Source organism: Tursiops truncatus, chromosome 10 (assembly GCF_011762595.2).
Source record: "Tursiops truncatus isolate mTurTru1 chromosome 10, mTurTru1.mat.Y, whole genome shotgun sequence".
Lineage (NCBI taxonomy): Eukaryota > Metazoa > Chordata > Mammalia > Artiodactyla > Delphinidae > Tursiops > Tursiops truncatus.
Window position 1 is genome coordinate 67,391,722 of NC_047043.1, and position 18,398 is coordinate 67,410,119.

The 18,398-nt window shown below is 53.8% G+C and overlaps 1 protein-coding gene across 6 annotated transcripts in view; it reads left to right on the forward strand.

The window, feature by feature from the left end:
• The window catches only part of PRKCD (protein kinase C delta), a 33,662-nt gene extending 18,015 nt beyond the window's left edge, over positions 1 to 15,647 (forward strand). For 3 of the 6 annotated variants that reach the window (XM_073811237.1, XM_033865140.2, XM_073811239.1), the window contains exons 5-20: positions 1,058 to 1,118; positions 1,291 to 1,453; positions 1,552 to 1,583; positions 2,775 to 2,860; positions 3,117 to 3,246; positions 3,898 to 3,998; positions 5,239 to 5,341; positions 5,516 to 5,613; positions 5,779 to 5,952; positions 6,248 to 6,339; positions 6,905 to 6,967; positions 7,987 to 8,125; positions 8,279 to 8,467; positions 9,063 to 9,191; positions 11,324 to 14,294; positions 14,387 to 15,647. In XM_073811237.1, the coding sequence (XP_073667338.1) occupies positions 1,058 to 1,118; positions 1,291 to 1,453; positions 1,552 to 1,583; positions 2,775 to 2,860; positions 3,117 to 3,246; positions 3,898 to 3,998; positions 5,239 to 5,341; positions 5,516 to 5,613; positions 5,779 to 5,952; positions 6,248 to 6,339; positions 6,905 to 6,967; positions 7,987 to 8,125; positions 8,279 to 8,467; positions 9,063 to 9,191; positions 11,324 to 11,482 (1,719 nt within the window). In that variant the 3' untranslated portion in view covers positions 11,483 to 14,294; positions 14,387 to 15,647. Of the gene's footprint in view, positions 1 to 1,057; positions 1,119 to 1,290; positions 1,454 to 1,551; positions 1,584 to 2,774; positions 2,861 to 3,116; positions 3,247 to 3,897; positions 3,999 to 5,238; positions 5,342 to 5,515; positions 5,614 to 5,778; positions 5,953 to 6,247; positions 6,340 to 6,904; positions 6,968 to 7,986; positions 8,126 to 8,278; positions 8,468 to 9,025; positions 9,192 to 11,323; positions 14,295 to 14,386 lie in introns of those variants that run through there. The other 3 variants (XM_073811240.1, XM_073811238.1, XM_033865141.2) reach the window with 3 other exon arrangements.
• Positions 15,648 to 18,398: the final 2,751 nt, after the last annotated feature.

Here is an 18,398-nt window from a genome sequence, read left to right on the forward strand (position 1 = left end):
AGAGCCCTCCTTGGTATTACAGCTGCTTTTTTCCCTTTTAATTTTGCAAAGGCAGGATGTGCACATAGTAAAACATATCAAGCTGTATGGGTGGGTCCCATACAGGACCCACCCAGGAAAGGGTGGGTCCTAGCCCCAACACCAGGTCCCCTTTCTCAGAGAACTCCATTGTTCCCAGTTCTTTTTGGAATCTTCACAGATATTCCAAACCCAGGCAGGCATCGGGGAGCACCAGTTATGATCTTCCACAGCAGGGGGGGTCGGGGAGGAGAAGGCTCATGGCCCACCACTCACCTGCTGAAACCTGGACTCTGCATGCACACGTGGCCATATGTCCCTTGTGGCCACAGGACGTCAGCGCTGGCAGGGCATCCCTGCCCCCTGCGGTTACATGTGGGCTCCTGCAGCCGAGGTGTCCCCGCCAGGAAAGACCTGTGACCATGGAGACTCTACTCAGCCTCCAGTGAGGGGTGAAGGAACTGGGCCGAGAGAGGTTGACCCAGGGCTGCACCCACCCTTAAAGAATCAGGCAGAGGCTCCTGTTGTGCTCTCTGTCCACTACCCCAAGTGACACTGTCAGTCACCAGGCCCTGGGGGAGCTGAGGGTCTTGCCCTTAGGACGAGCCAGTCTGTGTGAGGAGACTGGACAGGCAGAGCCCCCGACAGAGAGAGAGAGAGAGAACCAGCACGCTGTGTCAGTAGGCGTGTGTCTGTGTGTCTGCATGTGTGGGGGGATGCAGTGCCTCCATTCTAAGATCCTTGTGAAAGTGGGCAGCCGGGGTTGGGGGCGGGGAGTTTCCCTTCCCACTCTGTTCCCAGGGCCATGTGGCCAAGCTGGGTGTGGGCTGGATCCTTTTACTTCCCCAAATGTAATAATACTCCTGGGTGAGGGCTGGGGGCGGGGCTCACAGGTGGGGCCCTGCCCACTCTGGGCAAACAGGTGTCTGGCTAGGCGCTGGGACTCCCTGGCCCTTCAGGGACCAACCATGGGGGCGGGTTCTGAGTCTGGCTTGGCCCAGGCCCGCCCTCACTGACTCCCCCACCCTCACTACTGCAGCTGGACCTGCAACCCCAGGCCAAGGTGTTGATGTCTGTGCAGTATTTCCTGGAAGACATAGGTAAGCCCCTCCCTACCTGGGCTGGGGACGGAGGTTCAGAGACCAGAGCCAGAACGGAGGTTTAGGGAAGCAGCCTCCATTGGCGCTCTGTCCAGGACTGCCCTGGGAGGGACTGAAGGGGTGTGGCCCCTCCCGTGGGCTGGGGCTGTCTTCACTCCTACCCGGTCCCCAGATTGCAAGCAGTCAATGCGGGGTGAAGACGGGGCCAAGTTCCCAACGATGAACCGCCGTGGAGCCATCAAACAGGCCAAAATTCACTACATCAAGAACCACGAGTTTATCGCCACCTTCTTTGGACAGCCCACTTTCTGCTCTGTGTGCAGAGACTTTGTTTGGTGAGACTGGCTGTGTCCGCTGGGGTGGGGTGGGTGAGGGAGGGCCCCCATCCCCGGTACTTCCTCTCACTCACCCTGCCTGGGCACTTGCCTTTCAGGGGTCTCAACAAGCAAGGCTACAAGTGCAGGCGTAAGTGTCTCCACCGCCCAGTCTGTATGCACATGTGTGTGCACGCATGTGCCTGCATGCCTTCACAGAGAAGCCTGTGTCCCTGTGTTGGGACGGTGTGTCTGGATGAAGCCTGTGCTTGAGTGTGTGCACGTGAGGCTTTCCATGTGGTAGTGTGTGTGTGGACGGCGGCTGCGTCAGTGAGTGCTGGAGCCGGCGTGTCTCTTCCCAGCGCTTCCCGTTCAGTGACATCACGTTGGCGGCCTGAAATAGGCCCCAGTGGAGTATGTACACAGAATCTGCCAGTGCTGCACATCGGGGCTCTTTCCCCGCAGAGAGGCTGTTAGACCTTTGCCAGCACATCCCTGGCTGCATGTGTGCTTCTGTTGAGAGCTGTGTGCATCTGGTACACACGTATGAGCACACCCTTCTCTACGGCCGTCGGTGCATGCATGAGGCAGTGTGGACCGGTGGTGGTGAGCATAGGCTCTGGAGCCAGGCTGCCTGGGTCTGAATCCCAGCTCTACCACTTCCTAGCTGTAGGACCTTAGACAAAGTTACTTAACCTATCTGTGCCTCAATTTCCTCATCTGTAAAATAGGGACAATAGAGTCATTGTGAAGATCAAATGGGATAAAATATGTAAAGCTGTATTTTAAGTGTGGCTGGTGCCCGGTAAGCATTCTATGTAAGAAGGTTTGTCATTATACATGCTGTGTACGTGTACCTGAGTGCCTTTGTGTTGGGGTGCATCTGTCAGTGTGTGTGTGTGTGTGTGTGTGTGTGTGTGTGTGTGTGTGTGTGTGTGTGTGTGTGTGTGTGTGTGTGTGTGTGTGTGGGGGGGGGCGGTGAGAGAGCTTAAGAGCTGTTTGCTGTCCTGAGCCACAAAGAGGGCTCCCCTGCCTCTAGTTCTCTCACTGCCATGCCCCCCTCCCTGCCCACCGGGACTCCTTGAGCCTTTCCTAACCTCCGATACCCGCCCAGATCGACCTGTCCTCCCTGCCCCATCCTTCCCAGACTCCTCCCACAGGGACTGACCGGAGGAGAGAAAAATCAACCTGTAGGCCGAGGGCTCCATGTGGTGAGGGTGTGGGTGGTCGGGGAGCACGGGGACTTTGTGTGGAAGGCAGGACTGGGCCGGGGGGCGCCAGCTCACAGACTCTGCCCCTCCGGGGCCTTCCCGTCCCCCTCCTGGGCCTGGGCCGCCTCAAGAATGCAACGCTGCCATCCACAAGAAATGCATCGACAAGATCATTGGCCGGTGTACGGGCACTGCAGCCAACAGCCGGGACACCATAGTGAGGCGGGGCCCAGGGCAGGGCGGGAGGGATTCGAGCTCTCCCCACCCCTTCCCTGTGGAGTCACCCTTCCTCCCCGTTTTCCTTCTTCCTTCCTTCCCCTGGCTTGGCCCCTGGGATCCCTGGATTTCCCAGTCCCCACGGAGCCCTCTTGGGGATCTTGCCACGCATGGGGTTGGGTCAGGGAGAGTTAGGGGGTGAGGAAGGGACTGGTGCTGGCATGTGACCCTTGACCTGTGACACCCCACACCCCTAGTTCCAGAAAGAACGTTTCAACATTGACATGCCACACCGGTTCAAGGTTTATAACTACATGAGCCCCACCTTCTGCGACCACTGCGGCAGCCTGCTCTGGGGGCTGGTGAAGCAGGGATTAAAGTGTGAAGGTGCGTGCCAGCTAGGGCGGGGGCTGCGGCGGAAGTGGGAGGGGGGCCCACCCGGACCCCAGAAGCTGAGACCAGCTGAGGCTGCCTTTGCCCCCTCGCTTGGGGACTCTCACGTGGGTGAGGCCTCCTGGCCCCTCCCCACTGGCTCGACTGACTCTGCCATTTACTGCTGTGTGACCATCAGAAGGTGGCCCCACTGCTGAGAGCTCCACGTCCTCAAGTATAAAACAGGTGTCGAGTCGGCCCCAGAGAGTCACCGAGGGGAAAACAGGCGGAAGGTGCTCCCCGGCCAGGGCCCCTCTCACACCAGCTCAGCTCGTGCTCCTTGCAGGCCCTCCCCCACCTCAGGCTTCACTGAAACGAGAGACGTCTGGAGGAAAAGTGACTTGTCTAGCTTGTCCCAGACATTTGTTTTTTCTTTTTCTTCTTTAAATAATGAAAGATTTGAGGTGCTCCTGATGGCTTCAGATACATCTTTTTCTAAATGCAGGAAACTCAGCAAACCCTGCCAAAAGCCCTCCTCTCTCCTGCTCTCTCCTCCGTCCCTCCCTGCCCTTGGCTGGGCCTGGGACAAGGGGACAGTTCTTTTGGAGCCTGCTGGCTGCCTGCCTGGGCGGGGGCCCTGATGGCTCTGCTTCTCTCCCACCCCAGATTGTGGCATGAACGTGCACCATAAGTGCCAGACGAAGGTGGCCAACCTCTGTGGCATCAACCAGAAGCTCTTGGCCGAGGCCTTGAACCAAGTCACCCAGGTGGGCAGGCACTGTGGGAACCCTGGACAGAGGGTGGCAGGGTTGGGGACGAGTCAGGGCTCATGCCCACTCCTGGGGAACTGCAGTGAGGGGCGTTTATACATAAGACCCTACTTCTGGAAGATCCAGTTCAAGGATTGGACATTAGAGGGTGGTGGGCTTGTTCTCCTAAGAAATTAGTTATTCAAGCAGTGCTTTTCCTGAGGGTGAACCTGGATGACTGCAAGGTTGGAACACTTGGAACTAAAGCCTTTATGTGTATATGGTTTTTTTTTTAAAAGAAAAGAGTTTAGGGCTTCCCTGGTGGCGCAGTGGTTGAGAGTCTGCCTGCCGATGCAGGGGACATGGGTTCGTGCCCCGGTCCGGGAAGATCCCACATACCGCAGAGCAGCTAGGCCCGTGAGCTATGGCCACTGAGCCTGCGCGTCCGGAGCCTGTGCTCCGCAACGGGAGAGGCCACAACAGTGAGAGGTCCGCGTACTGCCAAAAAAAAAAAAAAAAAGGAGTTTACCTAAAATCTCTTTTTGCTCCTTTACTTTTTTTTTTTTAATTAATTATTTTTGGCTGTGTTGGGTCTTTGTTGCTGCATGCGGGCTTTCTCTAGTTGTGGCGAGCAGGGGCTACTCTTCCTTGTGGAGCACGGGCTCTAGGTGCGCGGGCTTCAGTAATTGTGGCTCGCGGGCTCTAGAGCACAGTAGTTGTGGCACATGGGTTTAGATGCTCCGTGTCATGTGACATCTTCCTGGACCAGGGTTCAAACCCATGTGCCCTGGATTGGAAAGTGGATTCTTAACCACTGCGCCACCAGGGCAGTCCAGTGTGTACATGTTTTTTTTGTGTGTGTGTTTGGGTATGGGTGGAGCTTGAAGGAGGCCACAGAACTTTAAGATTCTAGAATCTATCACAAGTGAGGGAAAAAAAAAAACAAGTGAAGGCAACACAAATAAAAATCTATTGAGTAAGTGGCTGGGAAGTTAGGGTTCAATTTCCAGAACTCTTGTTTGTAGTCAGTGCCTTCCAGACCACCGAGGCGTCTCTGTGCCGGAAGTGTGTGTGCGTGTGTGTGCGCACTTATTCACACACGTGTGCGTGCACATGCACCGCCTGGGGTCCTGGGCTCTGCCCCTGCTGTCCCCCATTGCTACTGAGGGTGGAGTCATGGATGGTTGGGGTCCTCCCTCTGGGTTGGGAGTTCTGACCATGATATGACCTCTGGCCCCCCAACCCCTACCCCCTCCAGAGACCTGCCCGGAGGTCGGACTCCGAGACTGCAGAGACTGTTGGGATCTACCAGAATTTTGAGAAGAAGCCAGGAGTCTCTGGAGATGATGTCCCATGTGAAGGTGTGTCCATTCCTTCCAGGAAAGCCCCTACCCCCCCACGCCAGCATGGGACCCAGCCTCTCCACACAGTTGAGTGCAACTGGAGAGGAGGCACCTCTGTGGGGAGGGACCCAGCCAGGGAGGACCACCCTCTGGACGTGAGACATGAGTCTGAAGCAGCTGTCTCTTGGGCAGGAACTGGGACCTACGGCAAGATCTGGGAGAGCAGCACCAAGTGCAGCATTGACAACTTCACCTTCATCAAGATCCTGGGCAAAGGCAGCTTCGGGAAGGTGAGGGCCCCATGGCCCTGGGGCAGGCAGCCCGAGGGACCTGGGCTTGGTAGCCAAGGGGCACCTGCTTCCCACCCTCCCTGGGTGCTTCCGGGTTGGGTTGGGCCGTGCGCCCTGACCTTTGGTCCGAACCTCCCCTGCTCAGCACCCCTGCCCATCTGTCAGGTGCTGCTCGCAGAGCTGAAGGGCAAAAAGGAATTCTTCGCCATCAAGGCCCTCAAGAAGGACGTGGTTCTGATCGATGATGACGTGGAGTGCACGATGGTGGAGAAGCGGGTGCTGGCGCTCTCCGGGGAGAATCCCTTTCTCACCCATCTCTTCTGCACCTTCCAGACCAAGGTGCCGGCCCGCCCACTATCAGTGCCCCTGGCCCACATCCCCCCTCAGTCGCTCAGGTCAAGGCCATGTCTCCCACTGAGATTCTCCAGGGTAGGGCCCAGTCTTCTTCCTCAGACCACTTAAGGCAAGGCTGAGTCTCCCTTCCTCAGACTCCTCAGGGCAGGGCTGTTCTTCCCCCCTCACATCCACCAGGGCAGATGTCCTCTGCTTCCTGTTGGGGCTTGTCCCTAGTGGTCCTCAGTGAGGGAGCTGCCTGCCGCTTTCTGTGCCTCTGCTCACCACCCTCCCCCCACAGGACCACCTGTTCTTTGTGATGGAGTTCCTCAATGGGGGTGACCTGATGTATCACATCCAGGACAAAGGCCGCTTCGAGCTCTACCGTGCCACGTACGCGAGGCCCTGTTGGGGGAAGAGCCCTCTGCCCATCTGCCTTCCATTCCTTCTTCCCTCCCCCTGGTGAAGCCAGCCTGGGCTGGAGCTGGGGTTGGAGAGACTTGGGGTGGCCAGGGCCGTCCCCTGCCCCGTGTGGGAAGCTAGGGGTGAGGGGTGAGCTGTGGCTGGGAACACAACCTAGACATGCCAGGTCCTGTCCCCTCCCTGGGCCTCAGCGGGTGGGTGATCCTGCACAATGCAGGACCCAGGTGGGTGGCCCCTAAACTAGCATGCACCCCCAGACTGGGTGTGTGTGCACACAGGCGTATCTATATAAATGCATACACTCTTAGGACAGAGAACTGTCTCATTTGGAGCTTTTTACTTCACAATTTTCTTTTCTGCCTTGGCTACCAGCCCCTACTTGCCTGATACAAGATGTGCTTGATCAGGACCAGGTTGTCCGTGGAGTTATTTTCAGCATTTCCTGTCCCTGGGGGTGGGGATGAAGACCCAGGGAGAAGCAGGGGCTGCTCACAGAAATCTCAGGACACTGTGTGTGTGTGTGTGTCTCATACAGGTTTTATGCGGCTGAGATAGTCTGTGGACTACAGTTTCTACACCAGAAAGGGATCATTTACAGGTGCGGGGATCGGAAGGTGGGGGGTGTTTAGGAGGGGAGGCCCCGACCCCATCATATCCTCTGAAATGCTCTGAGTGGATCCCGGTCCAGCTGTGGCCCCATCTCCTCTTGGAGTTGGTCTTTAGTTGGATATTTGCTTAAACCACCTACTCCATTGCTACAATTCCTTGTGGCCCCTTAGCTGAGGCTGGCACAACTCCAGGGACTGGGAACTCCCTGCCCATACTCGACACCTTTGGTGGGAGCGCAGCACTGACTGGTATGGTGTCTCCCTCCCTTGGAGCCATCGGTCTCCCTCTGCAGCTGCATCTGAGCACTCTGAGCTTCCACCAGTGGGGTCTGCTTTCATAAATTCTCACCCAATAAATGACAGTTCCATCCTGCCATGAATTAATATGTACTCATCCGAAAGGCTGAGGCCGTGCTGTGTGTACTATTGTGGGATGATCCCAAGGTATGTTGTCAAGTGGAAAACCAATCCATGGGACAGTGCATATTGGATGTTAGGGACCAGGCTTTAAAAGGTGGCATGAGATGCACATTGTAATGTGCTGTCCGTGCCTGGACTCAGTCTAGGGAGGGCCTGGCAAGCGAGGTTAGTGGAAGATGGGCCTTGTGCTGTTCTGCTTTTCTGGTGCTTGTTACCGTGTGCCTAAGTTATCTACTCAACTACCTACATAAAATAGATGGGCTCCCTGCCCTTGTGGAGTCTGACAAACCTGAGTCCAGGGCGCTTCCACAGCTGAGTAGCTGGGTGACCCTAGGCAAGTGATACCACCTCGTTGAGCCTCATTTTGGGCTTCGGGAAGTAGGATGGTGTGTGTCCAGCACACAGCACACAGTAGGCGGCTTGCAGGAAGCACCTGTGTTTAGCACCTCTTTCCCCTCCTCTTCCTCATTCCCTCGTACCCTGGAGAGAGTCCTAGGCTTTCCGGGCTGACAATGGGGACATGGGAGGGGACTACGGGGAGGAGGGGAATTGGACCCTAACGACTCCTTTTCCTGTCCCCTCCCCGCAGGGACCTTAAGCTGGACAACGTGATGCTGGACCGGGATGGCCACATCAAGATTGCTGACTTCGGCATGTGCAAGGAGAACATGTTTGGGGACAAACAGGCCAGCACCTTCTGCGGCACCCCTGACTACATCGCCCCCGAGGTGAGTGGCACCCTCCCGGCCCTGCCTCTGGCCGACACCTTGTCTCCACAGGGGGTGGGTGGCAATGTCCGAGTCACAGCCAAGAGGCTGAGGAGGGCTGGTCGGGGCTTGTGCTCCAGGGCCCCCTCAGCTCTGGCACCCCCTCTGCCCCAGATCCTGCAGGGCCTGAAGTACTCATTCTCCGTGGACTGGTGGTCCTTTGGAGTCCTTCTCTATGAGATGCTCATTGGTCAGTCCCCCTTCCACGGTGACGATGAGGACGAACTCTTTGAGTCCATCCGTGTGGACTCACCGTATTATCCCCGCTGGATCACCAGGGAGTCCAAGGACATCCTGGAGAAGGTAGGAGCCCCTGGGCTGGGCTGGCAGGGGCAGGAGCTGGCAGACACCAGGTCACGGGAATGCCAGAAGCCTCCTATCTCAGGGATGGCAGCCTCACCAGTGCTCCGGTCCTAACACATTGGGGGGTCACTCTCCTGCCACCTTCTTGGGACCTCCTGTCTATGTTCCCTGCACTGAATCAGCCTGGCCTGGCAATGATGGGCTTGGGGTCAGAAGACAGATAGACCTTAGGCTAAACTCTGAGTCTATCTCCTTATCTACAAAATGAGGCCAGAAGAGAACCTTTCTCACAGAGTTTTGGGGGGAAAAAACGTAAGTGTATGATGCCAGGCAGATGGTAAACACCCAATAAGAGCTACTGCTTTTGCTCACAAGTCCCACCAGCTGAGAGTCCTGGCAGCCCCAGTCCACACCCTATTTCTCCACTGGACCTGGGACCAGAGGCCAGAGAGGACCTCTCAGGCCCAGAGGCCCTGGGCTGTGATACCAGGCTGGACTGGACCAGCCTGGGCACCCCTCGACCTGCTTGGCGTTTTCTGAGGCTCCCATTTCCTACAGCCCTCGGGTGCTAACCAGGTTCCCTGCTGCGTTGCAGCTGCTTGAACGGGATACAACCAAGAGGCTGGGAGTGACAGGGAACATCAAAATCCACCCCTTCTTCAAGACCATCAACTGGGCTCTGCTGGAGAAACGTGCAGTGGAGCCGCCCTTCAAGCCCAAAGTGGTACGTGATCCCGCTCCAGTGGGGGCTGCCCACTCAATGTTTTCTCTCACTGCCTTCCGGAGTGGACTCCTCCTGCTTTGCCCTGCCTCTCTCCTGCATCATTCGCATGCTCTCCTCCTCTCCCTTCTTCTAGCAAATCTGCTTTCCCAACCTCCTTGGCACACTGAGCCACAGCCTCTACCCTCGTATCCTCACCATCTCTCCTCAGTCAGTCATTCAACAAACATTGGTGACAGTGGATCCAGCCACCCTTTAGCATACATTCTTTAAAATCCACTGTGTGCAGGGGCGTATGCTTTGGGGATCACAGTTAAGGCCCCCCTCCCTCCACCTACCCATCTATCCAATCCATTTTCCAAAAAATATCGGAAATGATGAGTACCCTCTGGGTGCAGAGCACTGTGCTGGGCTGCATAGCGAAGTGGGAGGCCCAGTCCCAGAGCTAGAGGGGCCCCAGCTCCTCAGAGAGATAGGAAACTTGCACACTGATGGTCATCTATGATAAATGACAGCAGTACAAGACATGTCACAAGGCCACACACAATCAGTTGCCATAGGGATGGTCTGTGGGCAGGTGCCCAAGATGCAGAGATCGGGGTGGGTCTGAGAGGAAATGGGATGTCTGCAGGGCTGGGGAAGCTCGGCCAGGCCAAGGGCAGATGGGAGGTATTCCAGGTAGAGGAGGGATGGTTTGCATAAAGGCCTAGAATCTAGAGAAACCACCAAGGAGCCAGCAGGAGAGCAGAGGGAGGCTGGACTTCTCAGAAGTTGAGCTCTGTGGCCCTTCTCTGATCGCAGCTCTTCCCTCCCTTCCCCTTTCTCTCCTTTGCTTCCCCTCCTCTTTCAGGACACGCTGTTCCCACTGAGCAGCCTGCGTAATGTGCCCCCGTGTTTGTGTCTTGAAGCCGCAGAGCACTCCCCCATTCCAGGGATCTCAAACTCAGTGCCTCCTGCCGTGGGCACATCACTACCAGGCCAGGCCAGCTGTAGGAAAATCACACAGCCTGCTTTCAGTGTCTCACTTTTGATAGAAAGAGGGATAGACTGATTTTAAATAACACCAGGCAGCTGATCGGCAGCCCCTGTCAGTGGGAAGTGGGGCCTGTGATGTACTGGCCAAGCGGGTTTCAGCACCAAGAGTGGGTGGACGTGCCAGGAAATGGGCCCAGGGCTGCTCTGCTCTGTCAGTTTTCAAAGAAGCCAGAAACCAGGATTTTTATGTCAAATTGCCCTTTTTTTTTTTTTTTTTTTTGTGGTACGCGGGCCTGTCACTGTTGTGGCCTCCCCCGTTGCAGAGCACAGGCTCCGGACGCGCAGGCTCAGGGGCCATGGCTCACGGGCCTAGCCGCTCCGCAGCATGCGGGATCTTCCCGGATCGGGGCACGAACCCGTGTCCCCTGCATCGGCAGGCGGACTCTCAACCACTGCGCCACCAGGGAAGCCCCAAATTGCCCAATTTTAAAATATTGGCTCAAATGCCATTAAAACCCATGGCTAGTCAAAATGGTTGTACCTGCAGCTCAGTTTGGCCTGAGGGCCACCAGCTTAAGACCTCTTTCAATCACTCTTTCATTGTACCTTCAGAAGCAGAGAGTTGGCAAACTTTTCCTGTGAACAGCCTTATAGTAAATATCTTAGGCTTTGCAGGCCAGATAGTCTCAAGGCGGCCATAGACGGTATGTCAGTGAGTGGGTGTGGTTGGGTACTAATAAAACTTTATTTATGGATGCCGAACTTTGAATTTCATTTAATTTTCACATGTCATGAAGTGTTATTCTCCTTTTGATTTTTTCCTAAACATTTAAAAATGCAAAAGCCAGCCTTAGCTTGTGGGACCTACAAAAACAAGTGGTGGCTGGGCTTTGGCCCAGGGCTGTGGTCTTCTAGAACCCTGCTTGGGTGGATGCCCACCTTTCCTCCTCCAGGCCCCCTGCTGGCTTCCCTCATTCCCTTGGTAACAGCATCCACCTTCCAGCAGAAAGACTCCCTTTTCTGTTCTAAATAAGGACAGCTCTGGCTTGGCCCAGCCCAACAGGGATTATGGCTCCGGGAATGGGTCCCTGGAACGTCGGGAACCCATTGGAAGGTTGCCCTTTGGGTCCCGCTTACACACCCCTGCCTTCTGTTTGCAGAGGTCTGCTGGAGACTACAACAACTTCGACCAGGAGTTCCTGAACGAGAAGCCGCGCCTCTCCTACAGCGACAAGAACCTCATCGACTCCATGGACCAAACAGCATTTGCCGGCTTCTCCTTTGTGAACCCCAAATTCGAGAGGCTCCTGGAAAATTGAGGTTGCCAGACACGTGCCCCCAGCCCACCCCAGCCGGGGAGCCTGGGTCAGCCAGCACGGCCTGCTGACCTGGCCCAGGCAGAGCAGGCAGGGCCCCCCACTTCATCGGCACCTGCCTGTCCCCCACGATAAGTAGCAGTGTGATTGTCATAATTTCTGCTGCTGCCTGTCTCCCTCGTCCCCCAGAGAGGCCTCAGCTCCTGTCTGGCTGGGCTTTCATGGTACTTCCTCTGTGAATTGTATGTGAATTTGCTTTTCCTCTGCCCTCAGAGGGAAATTGTAAATCCTGTGTTTCATTACTTGAATGTAGTTATCTATTGAAAAAAATATGTAAAATATATATATATATATATACACGCCTATATATATATATATATATATATATATATATAGGCGTGTATATATTGCTCAGTAGAGAAAAATGTGGGGGACTGGTGATACGATCTTTTAAAATATATATATATTATATATATGACACACACCCTCCCCACCTCCCACCACCCCCCCACCCAAAAAAAAAAAAAAAAAAAGGAGCACAAGCTGTTTGAAACGCCAGGTTCTTTTATTTGTGTGTCTAAATAAACACCAACTGATGCTGACCTGGCTATCAGGACACGTTTCTCCCAGGAAGCTGGTGGCTGCTGCTCCCACTTCTGGCAGCTCTGTCTTGGAAGTTAAACCGAGCTGTTAGCTGCAGATGCAGACCCCTGGGCTTTCATGCAAATGTGTTTGTATTTATGGGTTTCCTCTGGCTCCAGGGCCATGGGCCAAAAGCAGAAAACTTTTCTGGGTGGCTGAGGGAGCCCCAGGTGTCTCTGTGGGGTGATGGGAGGAGGAGGGACCAGCTGCAGAGAGTCTATCTCAGAAGAGTGAGGGGCGAGCGCTGAAAAGCAGGACAGTGCAAGGTCTGGCGGGGAGATGTGAGCAAAGTCGTCGAGGCCAGCCCAGACTGGGGAGGAGGACAGGGGAGAGAATGGAAATACAGCTCAGGCTTCAGACAGCTCTGGATTCAAATCGCAGAGTAGCCAAAAGATTCGGCTTTAAAGATGTCACTTAATCATTTGAAACCTCTGTTTCCTCATCTGTAAAATGGGGACAAAGCAAGGTGGTACTCGGTGTAACTCCTCATCTCATGTTTGTCCCCGCCCTTGCCACAGAGGAGTCTGTGTCTGAGTTCTAGAATCTATATCTCAGGAGCTCTTTCCTACCTGGGGACAGGGAGGGGAGCAGGGTAGGAGAAAAAAGTGAGAAAATGCCGAGTGGCCGGCTTGAGGTTGAGAGACTTGCTCAGTGTGCCCGTGTGCAGCGAGGAAACTGGTGGCAGCCGGTGTCCCCCTGAGCGTGCAGCTTTCTGTCCCCACCACTTCAACACCTGCTCATGGCTTCCTGTTTCTTCCTCTCCGCCTCTCTCTGGGCACAGGCCTCAGGCAGGGCCCTCCCTGCAGCCCCTCTGGTCCAGCCCCCGGCCCTCGTCCCTGGTGGTGGACGAGGTGCCCCCAGCGCTGGATTGGCTAGCCCTGGCATCCAAGTAGCTGACTTCCAGCAAGTTCATTTTTCTGGGCTGAGGTACAAGTTTCCACAGCTGGAGAGGTGCCAGATGAGGGGGGGCTGATACTGCGGGGATTGGGGGCCAAACCCTCCCCAGAGAGACCTAAGTGTCTCCCTGTCCTCTCCACCTGCCATCCTCTTGGGAAACACTTGAATCCCTGCTCTGCGTCCAGCAGTGAAAGCCCCAGAAGTGGGGCTTTTCCCCCTTGGGCTCACAGTCAGGGGGGGAGACACAGCGTGACATGGGCTGTGCTGGGGAATGCTGGGGCTCTGAGAGCCCAGAGGAGGAGCCTGGAGACCCCTGTTCCCTACTTCTGTTGCACAGGCCCCAGAAGCCCCCGGGGTGGTCCAGAGTGTGTTTAGAACAGAACTACAGTTGGTGAGTGAATTCAGAGTCTCTCCCGTCGTCCTGCAGCTCCAAGGCAGAGCCATGCAGCCAGAGCCCATTTCCTCCTGCGTGGGCTGGGAGACTAAGTCGTTTTTCAGCCAGAGGCTGTGGAGGGTGGCGGGAAGAACGGAAGTGTGAGTTCTACTCCGCTACCCACACACTGTAACCACCACGAGTTTCTTCCTTAGGCCTTAGTTCCTCATCTGTAAAACGGGACCATTACTCCTTACTGGCTCTTGGAGCTCCCAGCTCTGGGGAATCCCTCAGAGACTGATGCTCGGTACCCCATGGGGCTGGGCAAAGCCTGGGGGATGGGGAAGCAGCTGCCAGGGATGCTGCCAAACTGCCTGGGAAGCTGTGCGGCTCGAGGCCTGTTCCCAGAGTTGCATAGGCACCAGGACTGACGGGTGGCCCAGGAAATGCCTCTCGTGGCTGGGCCCGGAGCCACGCTTTCACTGGGAACTGGGGGTCTGGAAGACGGCCCTCCACCTGCCAGGTAGGTGTGTAGGCAGAGCAGCGAGCTTGGCCTCCACCTGAAATGTGTACCAGGCCTCACACTCAGAGCCAAGCAAACACAGATGCAGGAGGGCCTGGGGGCAGGAGCAGGGCTCTGCTGTCAGATACCCCTGGTTTCAAACCCTGCATGTCCCTAGTTGTGTGACCTCAGTGAGTGACAACCTCCCGGAGGTCCAGTTTCCTTTACTGTAAAATGGGGATGCAGGCAGACTTCATTTTACTGCACTTCGCTGTACTACACTTTGCAGACATCATGTTCTTTACAAATTGAAGGTTCGTGGCAACCCTGCGTGGAGCAAGTCGATCGGCACCATTTCTCCAACGGCATTTGTTCACTTCGTGCTTCTGTGTCACATTTTGGTAATTCTCTCAATATTTCAAACTTTAAATTATTATTATATTTGTTATGGTGATCAGTGATGTCTGATGTTACTATTGTAATTGTTTTGCAGCACCACCAACTGTGCCTATATAAGAACTTAATCCGAACTTCCCTGGTAGTCCAGTGGTTAGGACTCCATGCTTCCACTGCAAGGCACATGAGTTCAATCCCTGGTTGGGGAACTGAGATTCCACTTGCTGCACAGTGCAGCCAAGAAAAACGCAAAAAGATGAGAATCCACCTGCCAATGCAGGGGACACGGGTTCGAGTCCTGGTCTGGGAAGATCCCACATGCCACGGAGCAACTAAGCCTGTGGGCCACAACTACTGAGCCCACGCTCTAGAGGCTGCAAGCTACAACTACTCTAGAGCCCATGTGCCACAACTACTGAAGCCCATGCGCCTAGAGCCAGTGCTCCACAACAAGAGAAACCACCGCAATGAGAAGCCTGCACACTGCAACAAAGAGTAGCTCCTACTCGCTGTAACTAGAGAAAGCCTGCGTGCAGCAATGAAGACCCAATGCAACCAAGATAAATAAATAAATTTATTTTTTAAAAAAGGAAATACATTTCACAAGGCTATAGCTGCCACACATAGTGATTCCTCTGATGGATCTAAAAATTGAAAACCTTTTGGAAAAGGTTTACCATCCTAGATGTCATTAAGACATTTGTGATCCATAGAAAGAGGTCAAAATAACATTAAGAAGAGTTTGGAAGAAGTTGATTCCAACCCTCATGGATGACTTTGAGGGGTTCAGGACTTCAGTGGAGGAAGTCACTGCAGATGTGATGGAAATAGCAGAAGAACCAGAGTTAGAAGTAGAGCCTGAAGATGTAACTGAATTGCTGCAATCTCATGATAAAACTTTTAACGAACGAGGAATTGCTTCTTATGAATGAACAAAGAAGGTGGTTTCTTGGGATGGAATCCACTCCTGGTGAAGATGCTTTGAAGATTATTGAAATGACAATAAAGGGTTTAGAATATTACATAAACATAGTTGATAAAGCAGTGGCAGGACTTGAGAGGATTGACTCCAATTCTGGAAGAACTTCTGTGAGTAAAATGCTATCAAACAGCACTGTGTACTATAGAGAAATCATTCATGAAAGGAAGAGTCATTTGATATGGCAAACTTCATTTTTGTTTTATTTTAAGAAATTGTCACAGCTTCCTCAATCTTCAAGCAACCAGCACCTTGATCAGTCAGCAGCCATCAACATCGAGGCAAAACCTTCCACCAGCAAAAAGATTACAACTTGCTGAAGGCTCAGATGATGGTTAGCATTTTTTAGCAATAAAGTACTTTTTAATTAAGGTATGTACATTGCTTTTTAAGACCTAATGTTATTGCACTTAATAGATTATAGTGTAAACATAACTTATATGTACTGGGGAAACCCCAAATTTTTTGTGACTCGTGCTTTATTTCAGTGGTCTGGAACCGAACTCGTAATATTTCCGAGGTACGCGTGTAGCTATGCTGATGCTTGTGGACTAGGATGATTTCTGTAAGTGCATCCCACGGTCTCAGGACACAGTAGATGCTCAGTAGACAGCAGCCACTGTGACCCCATCCCCTCAAGGGGATGAAACATGCTCAGGATAGCGGGCCTGTCAGCTGCACATCAGAACCCGTGGGCCTTTTGACCAGACTGCAGGAGGGCACCTTGGCAGTTTCAATTAAAACCTAAAATGTGGGAATTCCCTGACAGTCCAGTGATTAGGACTCCGTGCTTCTACTGCAGGGGGCACAGGTTCGATCCCTGGTCTGGGAACTAAGACCCTGCAAGCCATGTGGCGTGGAATGAATGAATGAATGAATGAATGAATGAATCCTAAAATGCACCCACCCCATGATCCAGCAATCCCCCTTCCCAAGCGGAGCTACCCAGAGGAGTCTCACCCACAGGCCCCAGGAGGCTGGCCCAGGATGCCCAACACCTCGTGGACTAATTGGGAAAAACTGGAAGCAAGCAGAACACCCAGCACCTGGGGAGGTGGTTAAATACTTTCCTGATGTGGAAAGTGGTGCAGGGCCAAGGAATCAAGATGAGCAAGTTAGAGAACCAAAACTTCAGAGCGATTCCACCCTGTGGTTCCATGTGCCAGCTCTCGAGGGCACCCAAAGGTGGAATGAAGGATGAATGAGTGAATGAATGCGTGGGCTGCGCAGACCACAATCCCTTTACGGCAGTGGCTCTCACAGTCAGCGTGCAAAGCATACTGATAAGACACATCCTTTATGCCAAGTTCTAGCCAGCAGGTCTCGGCCCTGACTATACATAGGAATCCGATGCCCAGGCTGCCCCGCGTCTAGTTCTAGGTGATCTCTGGAAGGGACCCCACGTTAGTATTGCTATAGTGCCCCGCAGTCCAACGGGCACCAGGATTGAGAGCCAGTTGGTTGAGATCTGGGAATCTGCATTTCACCCAGTCGTCCTGGTGGAGCAAGGAGATGCGGCTGTGAGCGGGCCACACCCTGGAAGGTGAAGTCGCCAGCCAGTACCGCCCAGCCCCTGTGTGTGGAAGGCTCCACCGCTGTACCCTGGGACCCCTGCGTGAGCCCGCATCACAGGCGGAAGATCGGTGGGCCCTAAGGGAGGGAGCCTGCGGCGGCTCCGGGAAGCTACAGCGCCCTCTGGTGGCCGGCGGGCTTGCAGGCCCAGGGAGGACCGTTTTGTGCCAGGTACAGTGCTCGGTTCCTAACCCACCTCCTGTCATTAGTCCCTGGGGAAATATTCCAGCAAGGAGGTGCCCGAGGACCATTTTGAAGAGATTCAGAGATGTGGAGGTTACACATCTAGACAGCTCCCCTGGCATTAAGAGGGTCTCTGGTCTGCCCCAAATCTCAACCCCATTCCTTAGCATCCATCACACAATTAGAATCCCATTTCCCCAATTTCTTCCTTACCAGGGTGTGAATGACTGATATGAGCTCCCCTCCCCCTGCTCTGGGGGCATGGGTAAGGAGTCGGTAAAACAAGGGTGGCTGCCAATCCTGCCCTGTGACATTAGAAGCGACAGGTGACCAAACCCCAGGAACTCAGAAGTCAATGTCCTCCAGCTGGCAGGTGGCACTGGCCCACTGTCCCAGCTGAGGGTTAGGACATGGTTCAAGAGCAAGACAGCTGTGGCCAACCACAGACCTTTAGAAACCTGCCATCAATAGTATTGGCAAAACCTCTCTGAGCCACTTCCTGGATTTAAATCATGAGTTTCATTTTCATAGGAAAATGAAAAAGGAATGTCTCAAAAATTAAGCCAATTAGACCCACTTTGCATCAATGATAAGTTCAAAATAACTCATTTCACAAAATGCTTGCATTCCATTAAAAATGGATCTTGGGACTTCCCGGGTGGCGCAGTGGTTAAGAATCCTCCTGCCAGTGCAGGGAACATAGGTTCGAGCCCTGGTCCAGGAAGATCCCAGGAAGATCCCAGGATCCCAGGATCCCAGGATCCCAGGAAGATCCCTTAATTGCCGCGGAGCAATTAAGCCCACGTGCCACAACTGCTGAAGCCCGCGCCTAGAGCCCGTGCTCTGCAACAAGAGAAGCCACCACAGTGAGAAGCCCATGCACCACAACGAAGAGTAGCCCCTGCTCACAGCAACTAGAGACAGCCCGCGTGCAGCAATGAAGACCTAATGCAGCCAAAGATAAATAAAATAAAATAAAATAAAATAAAGCTGAAAAGCCCAAAGAGAAGTCAAACCCAGGCCTTTAAAACTGTTGCCTCAGGGCTCTGCGAAACCACAGCAAGAGGCTGCAGAATATAAAGCAAAACTGCTGCTGAAAGCATTTCTACGTGAAAACACACCCTCTGCAAAAAAAAAAGAAAAAGAAAAAGAAAAAGAAAAGGATCTTGTTAACTTAATTGTTCTTGAGCGCTCTGTTTGGAAACAAGGTATGTTTAAAAAAAGAAAGAAAGATTGTCTTTAAACCCTGGCTCAGGTTTGCAGTAGCTGGATATCAAATGCTCCTTTTTATATTGGACCCATACTCAGACTCACCTAGCGTGGGCCAGGAAGTGGCAGCGCTGATGACAAACTATGGGATGCAGACTTGGAGTCA